We start from the raw sequence: 13,260 nt of genomic DNA on the forward strand, positions 1-13,260 counted from the left end.
CTAGTGACCCCTCACAAAAGCAGCACCAATAGTGAAAGAGATGAAAGCCTTTTGATCATCATTCTTCAAAAAAATCTCCCATATATTTTCCTAAATTCAAAATATGTTTTAATGTAAAACAATTCTCCCATTTTAATTACAGTTAGTCCAATCTCTTCTGGAAGCACTGGGGCATTTCCTCAAAAATCTGAATACTTAGTATTACAGTTCTCCACAGTTGAGAATTAACTATTACTTACACAGCCATCATGCACATTCAAGGTTGCTTCAAGTTTTAATCTTTGGATAAATTCTCTTCTTCCTGTTTAAAAAGAAAGAACTAAATAAATCAAACAATTTAATGCTTAGAAAAGTGTAACACTGTTAAGAGCCTAGCAACTGACCTGAGGTAGATTCAAGCTCTAATTTTAACTCCTCCATTTATAGGCTGAGTGACACTGGGCAAATTTAACCCCTCCTTAGGCCTAGTTTCCTCAGTAAAGTACCTGCCTACCTCATATGGTTACTGTTAAGAATTAAGTGACTCAAGGAGAGAAAGGGCTGAGCACATTATCTGGAACCACAATAAAGACTCAAATGTTCCCTTCATTCATTCATTCACCAAATATACTACCTGCTTACTGCCTTTCGGGGGGTGCTATAGGAGCTAGGGATACAACAGTAAAATAAAAAAGATCCCTGACTCTAGCTAGCTTTACAAAAGACAATATACTATATGTGACAATACACAAAACAGTATAAGGAAAAAGAAAGCAGCTAGAAAAGGACTTAAAGAAGACTGGAGGGGGGTAATAGAGTTTTCAGTGTTAAAGTGGGTGGCAAACAGTGTTTTATAAGATGCCACCTATTTTTAAACACATCTCAATTTCAGAAATGCTAAAATACTTAAAACTTCATTTCACAATGATGAAATGTGACAGGAAAAAAATAAAATCAGCCTCACTGTCCATCAGTAGCAGAACAGTTATAATACTTCAAAAGCAGAACAGTTATAATACTTCAAAAGCAGAATAAGTTACTCCTTTGAAAAACAGAAATATGTTTCTTTAGGAACGAATCATCTTTACCAAAAATGGACCAAAAAAGCTTCATGTTTATTCAGAAGCTGTAATGAAAAGAAGCTGAATATATGACAAAGAGTGGTAATTAGCTAAGAAATCAGGCTGATGAGATTTCAAAATTAAATTTGACTATGCTCTCTGTATACTGTCACAAGGGACAGATTTCTCTACTACAGTTTTCTTGTGTTCAGTGTGAAGAGCAAGATCTTGAAGGCAAGCTGTTTTCTTTGTCCTTGCCTATAACTGGTTAAGATGGCTATATAATGGATGTACATGTGGTTAAAAATTCTATGTGTGGGGAAGTTGGGAAAAGGGGGTATGGTTCTTATTAGAATAAACTTATTAAAATAAAACAACCTGCAGAAATTCAGCAAAGTATTTTCACAAATTATGTTATACTTTATATAAAATCAACTTTCCACACCTGATTTTCAGTTTTGTTTTTTTTCTTTTTCTCACTGACTTTATCATTTATTTAGTTGCCCTACTGTCTATTTTGGCCAGTTTTAAAACATTTCCTTTACACTGGGTATCTGATATGATTCATTCTATTTTTTACCAAGTTTAATTTTCTATCAGATCCATTATGTACTATAATAGTGAAGTGAAAGTCGCTCAGTCGTGTTCAACTCTTTATGACCCAATGGACTATACAGACCATGGAATTCTCCAGGCCAGAATACTGGAATGGGTAGCCATTACCTTCTCCAGGGGAATCTTCCCAGGTCTTACATGAACTCATATCTATCATACGGTCTACATAAATAGACAAATGTACTGATTTGTCTCTTCAAATTGGCAGCAAATTAAAATTGTAACTTTTACTGGATTTGTAACTGTCTCTTTCCACTGGCTCGCTGCTTCTCGGTTATTACTGTTTTCCCTTATCCAAATCTGTCCCACAAAATGTCTTAAAAAATGATAACTGTGGTAAACAGATAAAATTTTTAGAAATCTTTCTTTTGGCTGTCAGCATGTGTGGTAATCTTAATGAGCTGCAAATTAAGAGTTCAGAAATAAAGCATTCAAATTAACATGATGGTAACTAAAATTCATTAAAATGCTAAGAAAAAATTATTAAAAACTTTTTTCCAAATTTCTAAACATCTGGGTTTGACAACATGGCTCTAGCCATTTCCAACTCGAGGAAATGGTAGTGCAACACGAGAGAACAGAAGACCAAGTGAGTACCTTGAGCAAGAACTCTTATATACAAACCTGCACATAAAGCCGTGCCCAAGACATGCACCGAGACGAGACAGCTCCTGAACGAGATTTCTGGGTGTGACTGAAGAGCTCAAAATGACTGCTGTCCACACGTTCCATAAAAAGGGCTTTGAGAACAACCTAGGATAAACCTCCTCAACCCTTCTGACAATTAAATGCACTACACCAAGAAACAGAAGCTGAAAGCTAGGGTAAAATAAGAACTGTAAGTTAAAAAACTGAGTCCTCTCAAATTAAAACAAAAATAAATTATTACCTATCATCAAGAACTTTGGCCTAGCTGTAAGCTAACAAGTTACCTGCCACCATCTTAGGGATGCTAGCAGAAGACACAAGACTCCAGTCAGAGGCAAAGAGCCATTCTACTCCAGCAGAATGAGCTTCAGGATCAGTGGTTCCTGTTGTCCAGTCCCACAGGGCAATGCAGAGAGGGGCCGGGGGGGCACTGCACATGCAATGGGTGTGAACCGCAGCTGGAGTACCCTGAACTGAGGGAACCCAAAGCTCATAGCAAGCAAATCTACCTAACCTTTGTCCCAAAAGACATGCTTTATTATTTTGGACGATAAACAAATCTGCCTTCTGCTTCACAGAGAGATACTGAATGCTCTATCTCCCAAGGCTGTTCCCTAAAAAAAAAATCCTTGTAAAGACAGTCCCGAGCAAAGAAGCCACTGCCTCTGCTCAAAAGATGTACAGAAATACAAAGGAGACATGGAGAACTGTCTCCCAGCTATTACACATTTATTACAGATGAATGTACCTACCATTGTGGCTTTCTATTCAAGTGTTTCTGTAGCCCAAGCTGCCTCATTTAATTCCATCTCTTTTACATTCTATTCTATGTAATAGACTGTAAGCTCCATTTTAAAAGAAGGAACACTCTTTTGTTGACCAAAGTATCCTAAATGCCTAGAACAGTGCCTAAGACAAAGTACAAACTGAACATAGGTTTTCTGAATCAGTGAGTAAAATAATAGGATCGTAATACTTATTCTGCTCTTTAACATGTTTCCTCTCAAAAAGGTGAACATCTTTCATTGCAATACAGGCATACTGCTCATATTTATTAGTTTTGTAACTTACTAAACTGTTTCATAATTTATTTATTCATGTACCTATCCCTGTTATTAGACCATGAGTTACTTGGGACAAGATATGTTAGGCTTAAATATCTAACTTAGATCATTATACACATACATGGGGCAAAACTTAACAACTCAGGGCCTTAGTACTATATTTGTAAAAATTTTATATTTGATGGGAAAATTACCATCAGCTTCATATGCTTACTGTCGTAAGCAAATTAACCAGCATACGCATAACTCACAGATATGTCTCATCTACTAGAGACACTTAAGAACAGTTCTCTCCTGAAGGGAACCCTCCTACACTATTGGCAGGAACATAAATTAGTTCAGCCATTATGGAGAAAAGAATGGAGGTTCCTTAAAAAACTAAAAATAGAGCTACCACATGGCCCTGCAATCCAATTTCTGGGCATAGAGCCTGAGAAAAACATGATCTGAAATGATACATGCACCCCAATGTTCACTGCACCAACGTTTCCAACAGCCAAGACATGGAAGCAACCTAAATGTCCATCAACAGATGAACGGCTAGAGAAGACGTGGTACGTGGATAACTACTCTCCTAGTAATTCTGCTTCTTTGACTGAACTCAGTTATGATTAACACTTTCAGCAAACTAGCAACAGAGGGAATCTTCCTCAATCTGACAATAATGGTGAAAGACTGAATGCTTCCCATTTAAGATCAGGACAATACAAGGAAGTTTCCCTCTCACCGCTACTATTAAACATGGTCCTGGAAGTTTTAGAGATAGAGATAACGTAAGAAAGAAAAAAAAAGATATATGCAGAGTACATCATGCGAAATGCCAGACTGGATGAAGCACAAGCTGTAATCAAGATTGCTGAGAGTAATATCAGTAACCTCAGACATGCAGAAGACACCACCATTATGGTAGGAAGCGAAGAACTAAAGAACCTCTTGATGAAAGTACAAAAGCAGAGTGAAAAAGCTGACTTAAAACTCAACATTCAAAAAACTAAGGTCATGGCATCCAGTCCCATCACTTCATGGCAAATAGATGGGCAAACAATGGAAACAGTGATAGACTTTTATTTTCTTGGGCTCCAGAATCACTGCAGATGGTGACTGCAGCCATGAAATTAAAAGACACTTGCTCCTTCGAAGAAAAGCTATAACCAACCTAGACAAAGCAGACATTACTTTGCCAACAAAAGTCTGTCCAGTCAAAGCTATGGTTTTTCCAGTAGTCAGGTATGGATCTGAGTTGGACTATAAAGAAAGCTGAGCACCGAATAATTGATGCTTTTGAACAGTGGTGCGGAGAAGACTCTTGAGAGTCACTTGGACTACAAGGAGATCAAACAGCAAGGAGTCAATCCTAAAGGAAATCAACCCTGAATATTCATTGGAAGGACTCATGCTGAAGCTGAAGCTCCAATATTTTGGCCACCTGATGCAAAGAGCTGCTGCTGCTGCTAAGTCACTTCAGTCGTGTCTGACTCTGTGCGACCCCATAGACGGCAGCCCACTAGGCTCCCCCATCCCTGGGATTTTCCAGGCAAGAACACTGGAGTGGGTTGCCATTTCCTTCTCCAATGCATGAAAGTAAAAAGTGAAGGAGCTAAGTCACTGTAAAAGACCCTGATGCTGGGAAAGATTGAAGGCAGGAGGAGAAGGGGACAACAGAGAATGAGATGGTTGGACAGCATCACTGACTTAATGGACATGAGTTTGAACAAGCTCTGGGTATTGGTGATAGACAGAGAAGCCTGGCATGCTGCAGTCCAAGGGGTTACAGCGTCGGACAAGACTGAGTAACTGAACTGAACTGAGCAAGATTACAGGATATAAGACCAACACAGACCAAAAAAGAAAAACATACTGTTTTATACTAATAATGAATGGGCAGAAGTTGAACTTTACCACAGTATACTCAAAACTACTCTTAATTAAAAGAAAATTAAACATAAGTATAACAAATTATACTGAGGATCTATATCCTGATCATTACTGGTTGGCCAAAAAGTTCAAATAAACTTGTAGACCAATCCAATACAAAATGCTGAGGAAAGAAACCAAAGAACTAAATAAATGTAGCAATGAACTGTGTCTATGGATCAGAAGACTCAACACAGTAAAGATGTCAGTTCTTTCCAAACTGATATGTAAGTCCAATGCAATTCCTATCAAAATTCCAACAAGGTATTTTGTAGATAAAGACAAGCTTACTATAAAATTCATATAAAAAGGCAGAAGACCTAGAAAAGCTAAAACAATTTTGAAAAAGAAGAGTTGAAGGGGGAAACATCATTCAACCTGATGTAAAAACTTATTATATAGCTACAATAAGCAAACAGTATGATATTTACAGAGAGAAAGATATACATACCAATGAAAGAGAATAGATAACACAAATTAGACACACACAAATATGCCCAAAAGGTACAAAAGCAATTCAACGGAGACAGTTTTTTAAATAGTGCTAGAGCAAGTGGACATTCATAAGCACAAAAATGAACTTCAAGTTAAATCACATACCTCATACAAAAATTCACACATCATCGACAAGAAACATATTAATGTGTCTTTTGTTACCTTAAAGTACTGACCTGAAATGTTCAATATTCACTTATATAACAAACTGCCAGCCACAGGGGTTAGTTTCTGTAAAAATCCCCCAGTCAATAATGTGACAACACAAAAGGGACCCTGAAATTAAATGTGAAAATGTAAGATTATAAAACTTCAGAGAAGACACACAGGAGGTGATCTTTAGGACCTGGGGCTAAGTTTGATACCAAAAGCAAAGGCCATAAAAGAAAAACACTGATAAATCGAACCTCACCAAAGTTTAAAACCTTTACTCTGCAAAAGACTCTGTTAAGAGAAGAAAAAGACAACTACATGTTGGGAGAAAATATTTGCCAATGGCATATCCAACAAAGGACTAGTACCTAAAGTATATAAGTAAGTCTCATAACAGTGAAGAAAATAATACTCCAAACAGAAAGTAAGCAAGAGACATGAAAAGACAAGCCACTGAAACTAGCAAGACGGCAGGACTCCTCCAAGCACCAACAACCAGCTACCGTGGGACCTGGTCTTACCTGCCAGCAGACAAGAACCAGACCCAGGATTCCTTCACTGCACAGCCAGCCAAACCATGACCTGGCTCCAGCCACAAGCTGGCAGCGTCTGCACTATGAAAAGCCTGCAAGCTGGCCTCAGGTACCAGACTGCCACAGCAGTCAACTTTGCTACATCAAAAGGCCCCCTACAGTTCACACAAGGGATACCCCAAGATGACACAATTCTAGCAACCTGAGAGGAGTGTACTTACTGACTCACCAAGGTATCTCCTATATTAGGCCACTTATCCAACATCAGGAAATACAATGGGCCTATCTAATACACAGAAATAGAAATAGATAATGAGGCAAAATGAGACGACAGAGGTTCCAACTGAAGGAACAGAATAAAAATCCCAGAAGAGAAACTAAATTGGAGACAAGCAATTTATCTGACAGAGTTCAAGATAATGCTCAAGAGGACACTCAGCGAACTTGGGAGAAGGAAGAACACAGTGAACAGCTTAATAAAGAGCTAGAAAATATAAAGAAGAGCCAAACAAAGCTGAAGAACACAAAAGCTGAAATTAAAACTACACTGGAAGTAAATAAGATGGCAGTGAATAAAGAATCAACCAACTGGATGATAGAGTAGTGGAAATCACACAAGCTGAACAAAAAAAGGAAAAAAAAAATCTTATAAAGTAAGGATAGTGTAAGAAATCTCAGGGTTTTCCCTCACAGTCCACTGGTCAAGATTCTGGGCTTCCACTGCAGGGGACATGGGTCTGATTCCTGGTCAAGGTACTAAGATCCCATATGCTGTAAGGTATGGTCAAAGAAACAAAAAAAAGAAAGACTTTGGAAAGAACATCAAGCACACGGAATTTCACATTATGGAAGTTCCGGAAAAAGAAAAAAGGACACAGGACTTATCTGAAGAAATAATAACTGAAAACTTTCCTGTGCATCTGTGCTAAGTCCTATCAGTTGTGTCTGACTCTGTGCGACCCTAAGGACTGCAGCCCACCGGGCTCCTCTGTCCACGACATTCTCCAGGCAAGCACACTGGCGTGTGTGGCCATTCCCTTCTCCAGGGGATCTTCCCAACCCACGAATCAAACCCGAGTCTCTTACATCTCCCTGCAGTGGCAGGTGGGTTCTTTACCACTAGCGCCATCTGGGAAGCCCTAACCTGCCTACACTTCCCTAACCTGGGTGAAAACAAAAGACATCCAGGTCACAAAACTGATTATCCCAAAAATATCCACACTGAGACAAAATGTAATGAAAAAGGCAAAACTGAAAGAAAAATAATCTTCCAAGCAATTGAAAAGGAAAAACAATCAGTTACCTACAAGGAAACTCCCAAAAGACTACTAGATCACTTAACAAAAACTTTGCAGGTCAGAACAGAGTGGTATGATATATTTTACGTGATGAAAGGGAAAAAACCTACAGCCAGAAATACTCTATCCAGCAAGGCATTCAGATTTGATGACGAGTTCATTTTACAAATAAAAGCTAGAAGAATTCAGCACAAATAAACTAGCTTTACAGTAAAATTTAAAAGTATTTAAGCAAAAAAAGAAAAGATTAAAACTAGAAAAATGAAAATTACAAAATAAAAAATTTTACCAGTAAAGGCAAATATACAGTAAAGGTAACAGATCAACCACTTATAAAGCTAGTAGGAATGTTAAATGACAAAGGTAGTAAAACCGTATCAACAGTAAGTAATCAAGAGAAATAAAAAACAAAAAATGTAAAATACGATGTCAAAAACATTAAACAAGGGACTTCCCTGGTGGTACAGTAGTTAAGACTCCACCTGTCAAAGGAGGGCACAGAGGTTCAACCCCTGGTCCCTGAAGATCCCACAAGCCACGGAGCAGCAAAGCCAACACAGCACAGCTACTGAGCCCGCGCACCCAGAGCCCACGCTCCGCAACACAGGGAGCTGCCACAGAGAGAGGCCTGCACGCCATCGTCTAGCGTAGCCCGTTCTTGCCACAACTAGAGAAAGCCTGCAAGCAGCAATGAAGACCCAGCACAGTCAAAAGGGAAAAAAAAAAATGAAAGAAGTAAAAAGTCAGGGTTGTAGGAATGCATTTGAACTTCAAATCATCAACTTAAAATAAGCATACACATATAAAGGTGCTACATATAAACTTTATAGTAGCCAAAAACCAAAAAATCTATAATACACACATATACCAAAAAAAGGCTTCTCAGGTAGCTCAGTGGTAAAGAATCTGCCCGCCACTGCAGGACTCAGGAGACACAGGTTCAATCCTGGATCAGGAAAATCCCCTAGAGATGCAAATGGCAATCCACTCCACTTTTTTCCTGGAAAGTCCCATAGACAGAAGAGCCTGGTGGGCTACTGTACTTAAGGTCACAAAGAGTTGAACATGACTGAGCATACATACATACATATCAAAAAAAGTGACATTAAACACTAAAGATGGTCATCAAATCATGAGAGCAAAAGAAGAACACAACTATAAAAACGTCAAAACAATCAACAAAACTACAATAAGTGCAAATTTATCAATAATTTCTTTCAATGTAAATAGACTAAATGCTCTAATTAAAGACAAAGAATACCTGAATGGATGAAAAAATAAGACCCATAAAAATGCTCTCCACCAGAGATTCACTTCAGGATGAAAGATACAAAAAGACTGAAAGTGAGAGGATGGAAAAGGTATTCAACACAAATGAAAACAGAAAGTTGGGGCAGCAATACTTACATCAGAGAAATCAGACTTTATAACAAAGACTGTAACAAGAGACAAAGAAGGAAATTACATAATGATAAATGATCGATCAAAAAAGATACAGGAAATTCCTTGGTTCTCCAGTGGTTAGTTCACGGGGTTTTCACTGCTGAAGCCCAAGTTCGGTCTCTGGTAGGGGTCCCACAAGCTGCATGATACAGCCAAAAGAGCCAAAAGAAGAAATATAATAACTGTAAATATATGTGCACCTAACACGGGAGCACACACACAGGTAACACAAACATTAACAAAGAAACCGACAGCAACATAATAACAGTAGGGAACTTTAACACTCCACTTACATCAGTGGATGGATCATCCAAACAGAAAACCAATAAGCAAACACTGGCCTTAAAACAATATGTCACGCCACTACTGGGCATTTATCATGAGAAGACCATAACAGAAACAGATTCATGTAACCCAATGATCATTGCAGCACTATTATATTAGCCAAGACATGGAAGCAAGCTGCATGTCCACTGACAGATGGATTAAAAAGTGGTGCTACATATATACAATGAAATATTACTCAGTCATAAAAATGAATGCATCTGAGTCAGTTCTAATAAGGTAGAACCTCGAGCCCACTATACATAATAAAGTCAGAAAGAGAAAACCAAATCTTGTGCATTAATACATATATAGAGAGAATCTAGAAAGATGGTACTGATGAACCTACGTGCGTGGCAGCAACGGAGAAGCAGACGCAGAGAACAGACCTAAGGGTGTGGCAGGAGAAGGGAAAGGAGAGGGTGGGAGGAAGGGAGAGAGCAGCGTGCGAACATCCACATTACCACATGCAACACAGAGAGCCGGCGGGAATCTGCTGTAAGACTCAGGGAGCTCAGTCTGTACTCGGTGACAACCCAGAGGGGTGGGATGCAGTGGGAGGTTCAAGAGGAAGGGGACACATGCATACCCATGGCTGATTCACGCTGATGTATGGCAGAAACCACGACAATACTGTGACACAAATATACCTTGATTAAAAAATAAATTTTAAAAAAATTAACTCCCCAAGAAGAAAAAGCTATTCTGTTCATCAGTTCAGTCGCTCAGTTGTGCACAACTCTTTGTGACCCCAGGCACTGCAGCACTGAGTTGGTGACACCATCCAACCACCTCATCCTCTGTTGTCCCTGTTATTCAAAAGCATCAGAATACACATTCTTCTCAAGTGCACAAGGAATATCTCAATGACAGATCGTAAGCTGGGTGACAAAGCAGGTCACTATAAATCTTCTTAAGACTGAAATCAGCTGCTGAGAACAAGATAGAGGAGGAGTAGGTGGACGTGGAGTACATCTCTCTCCACGGATACCTCAGGAATGCACCTTCACACACAGACGTGCATGCAGAACACCAGCTGAGAGGGGACAGGAGTACCTGACCAGCGGGAAAGAATATATAGAGCCACGCAAAACTTGGTAGGATGAAGGAACTAGGGGCAAAAATAGGAGTGTTACCAGGACTGGACCTGCCCTTGGTGGATGGGGGAACTGAAGCAGGGGTCCGATTCCCACATTGGAGCAACTGTCTGAGTCAGAGGAGAAACATTTAAGGCTGAGAGTGAAAAAGATGATCTGTGGCAGCCTAAACGGGATGAGAATCAGACAGTCCTTGCCGCAGCCATACATACCCTGGATACCGACGCAGGTCCCCAGGAAGGTGCAGCGGCTGGGAGCTGTAGTTTAGGGATTGTGGAGCAATCCCAGGGCGAGGGCTGCAGAGAGACTGCGGAGAGAAGTTATGTGAGGGCAGAGACTGTGGTGGGAAATGCCTGTGAAGGAAAGCTAGGCAGCCATGGAAGCAAGGCAATATTGCTGAGTCAAGCGTAAAGGGTGGGACCAGCACCAGAGCCTCTCTCCCAACAGGCCAGCATCGGCAGCTGAACAATGGCAAGACTGGCCCACCAAATGCCTGACACACTGAACTACAGTGTAGGACCCCACCCACAGTGCCGCTTTAAGTGCCTGACACGCTAATCTACAGAGTAGGACTCCAGCCAGGGGGGGCCCTCTATGTGCCTGATGCCCTGAACAACAGAGGAGGACTCCAGGCAAGAGAGCCCTTTAAGTGGCTGAACGGGCGGAGCTCCGAAGAAAGAATGGCCAAAGAGGCCTTCTGATGGCAAGTTACCAGAGGCTCCAAAAGAGACTCTGATAGCGCCATAACTCCTGTGGCTGGGGCAGTCCACTTTGCACTGCCAGGGTCCCCGCAAGCCAAGCAGCTGCACCACCTTCATGCTCAACTCTCACTGGGGCAGAGCTGCCACAGGCAAGAAAAATCCTGCATCTATGCATGCAGGGTCGCTTCGGTCGTTTCCAACTCTGTGACCCGGTAGACTGTGGCCTGCCAGGCTTCTCTGTCAAGGGGGTTCTCCAGGCAAGAATACTGGAGCGTACTGGCCAATACTGGTTGCCATGCCCTTCTAAAGCACTGTATTTCATGCTGCCCTAGCCATCAACCCCCCTGAGGACCTGGTGCTGCCAGAACCCCTGCGACCCAAGCAGCTGCACCACCCCCTCCACACCTGGCCCTCACAGAGCAAACCCAAGCCCTCCAGGGCAGACTCAGGAGCAAACCCCAGTGGACGACCCACATGTAGAGGTGGAAATAAAACCGCAACTGAAACCCAGGGCAGTGTGGCTAAGGAAGAAGAGCCAAAACCCTCCCACCAGCTGTACAAGCTGCAGATGAAATCCACACGACAACTAGACAGACTCTGTGTCTATGGAATATATAAAAGAACAATAAGATCTCCCACAAAAGAAAATGCACTGGTTCTGATAGCTGTGGGTATTGGAGGCAAGAACACACAGGAGAAGGACCAGATTAGAACCTGAGCTGCCCCCACAGCAGGTCCAGAGATCAGCACAGTGTTGGAGGGCATCCTAGGGAGGTGACGTGGACTGTCACTCCCAGCGAGGGAAAGGACTGTGACAGCAGTGACTCAAGAAAAACATTCGTTATTCTTATGTTTTGACTTGCTCTACAGAGTCTTTTTGATTTTTGTTCTTCGTCCTTATTCCCCTCTGTTGTAGTTGTCGATTTTATTGGCACTATGAAATCTAATTAAGCTTTTGGGGTTTTTTTTTTTCTTCCTCAGTCACATTTTTTTATTATTGTAATAAACCTAAATATTGGGCTTTTGCAGTTCTGTGGAGTTTTCCTCTTTTTTTTTCTTTTCTCTTTAAATTTTTAATTTCTTAAACCTATTAATTTTTCTACATTTATTCCTTTGTTTGCTTTTCCTACTGTTCTTTTCCCCTTGCAGTTAATCTTTAATGTATATGAATATTCTTCATCTACCTCTATTTAACTATTCTCTCTTTTCTTTCCTCTCAACATATTTTTTAGTTTTGTTTTCATTACTTTATTTCCCACTTGGCACCTTGCTTTAGTTGTTTTCCGGTATGTGCTTTAGTTAGTCTTGTTCTTAACTGGTAAATATAATTTTTTATTTCCTTTGTTCGCAGGCTCAACCTACTGTGTACTTTGTTTTAGTTGGACTGTCTTCATTTTGCTTATGGGTGTATATGTATATATGTATATTCCATTATTTTAATTATTATTTGCCTGATTTTATAACTATCATTTGTCTGGGGTTCATCTTTGGTATCTCGTTTTGGGGTATTTCTTTTAATATCACTTAATGCCCTAACAAACCACTTGTAGAATCTTCGTTCCTGACCAGAGATCAAGCCCTGAGCCTTTGGAGAGGGAGTACTGACTCCAAGACCCTAGACAACCAGAGAACTAACCCTAGGGAGTATCAAATAGTGAGAAGTCTCACAAAGGAAACCACTTGAATACAAGACCCGGCGTTACCCAACCAACAGCAGCACTCTGTGCAGGATGCCCCATCTAAACAACAAACAAAACAAAAATACATTCCCAATCATCAGCAGACAGGAATATTACCTCATTCAGTCTTGCCCACCAGAGGAAAAACAAACAAACAAAAAAACTCAGCACAAATCTCACCCTAGACAAAGCTTACACAGACCACTGAACCAACCTTAGGAGGGCAGAAACCAAAAGGAAGAAAGGATTCAACCTT

General features: G+C 40.4%; 1 protein-coding gene across 10 annotated transcripts in view; it reads right to left on the bottom strand.

Annotated features, from left to right (window-relative positions):
- The window catches only part of DCAF6 (DDB1 and CUL4 associated factor 6), a 183,804-nt gene that overhangs the window by 144,609 nt on the left and 25,935 nt on the right, over nt 1-13,260 (bottom strand). For all 10 annotated transcript variants that reach the window (XM_040229940.1, XM_040229938.1, XM_040229934.1 and 7 more), the window contains exon 2: nt 240-301. Coding sequence is in view for 8 of the 10 variants with exons in the window: in XM_040229938.1 (XP_040085872.1) it covers nt 240-301 (62 nt within the window). In the remaining 2 variants the exon portion in view is untranslated. The remainder of the gene's footprint in view (nt 1-239; nt 302-13,260) is intronic.

This window comes from Oryx dammah, unplaced genomic scaffold (genome assembly GCF_014754425.2).
Source record: "Oryx dammah isolate SB20612 unplaced genomic scaffold, SCBI_Odam_1.1 HiC_scaffold_28, whole genome shotgun sequence".
Classification (NCBI taxonomy): Eukaryota; Metazoa; Chordata; class Mammalia; order Artiodactyla; family Bovidae; genus Oryx; species Oryx dammah.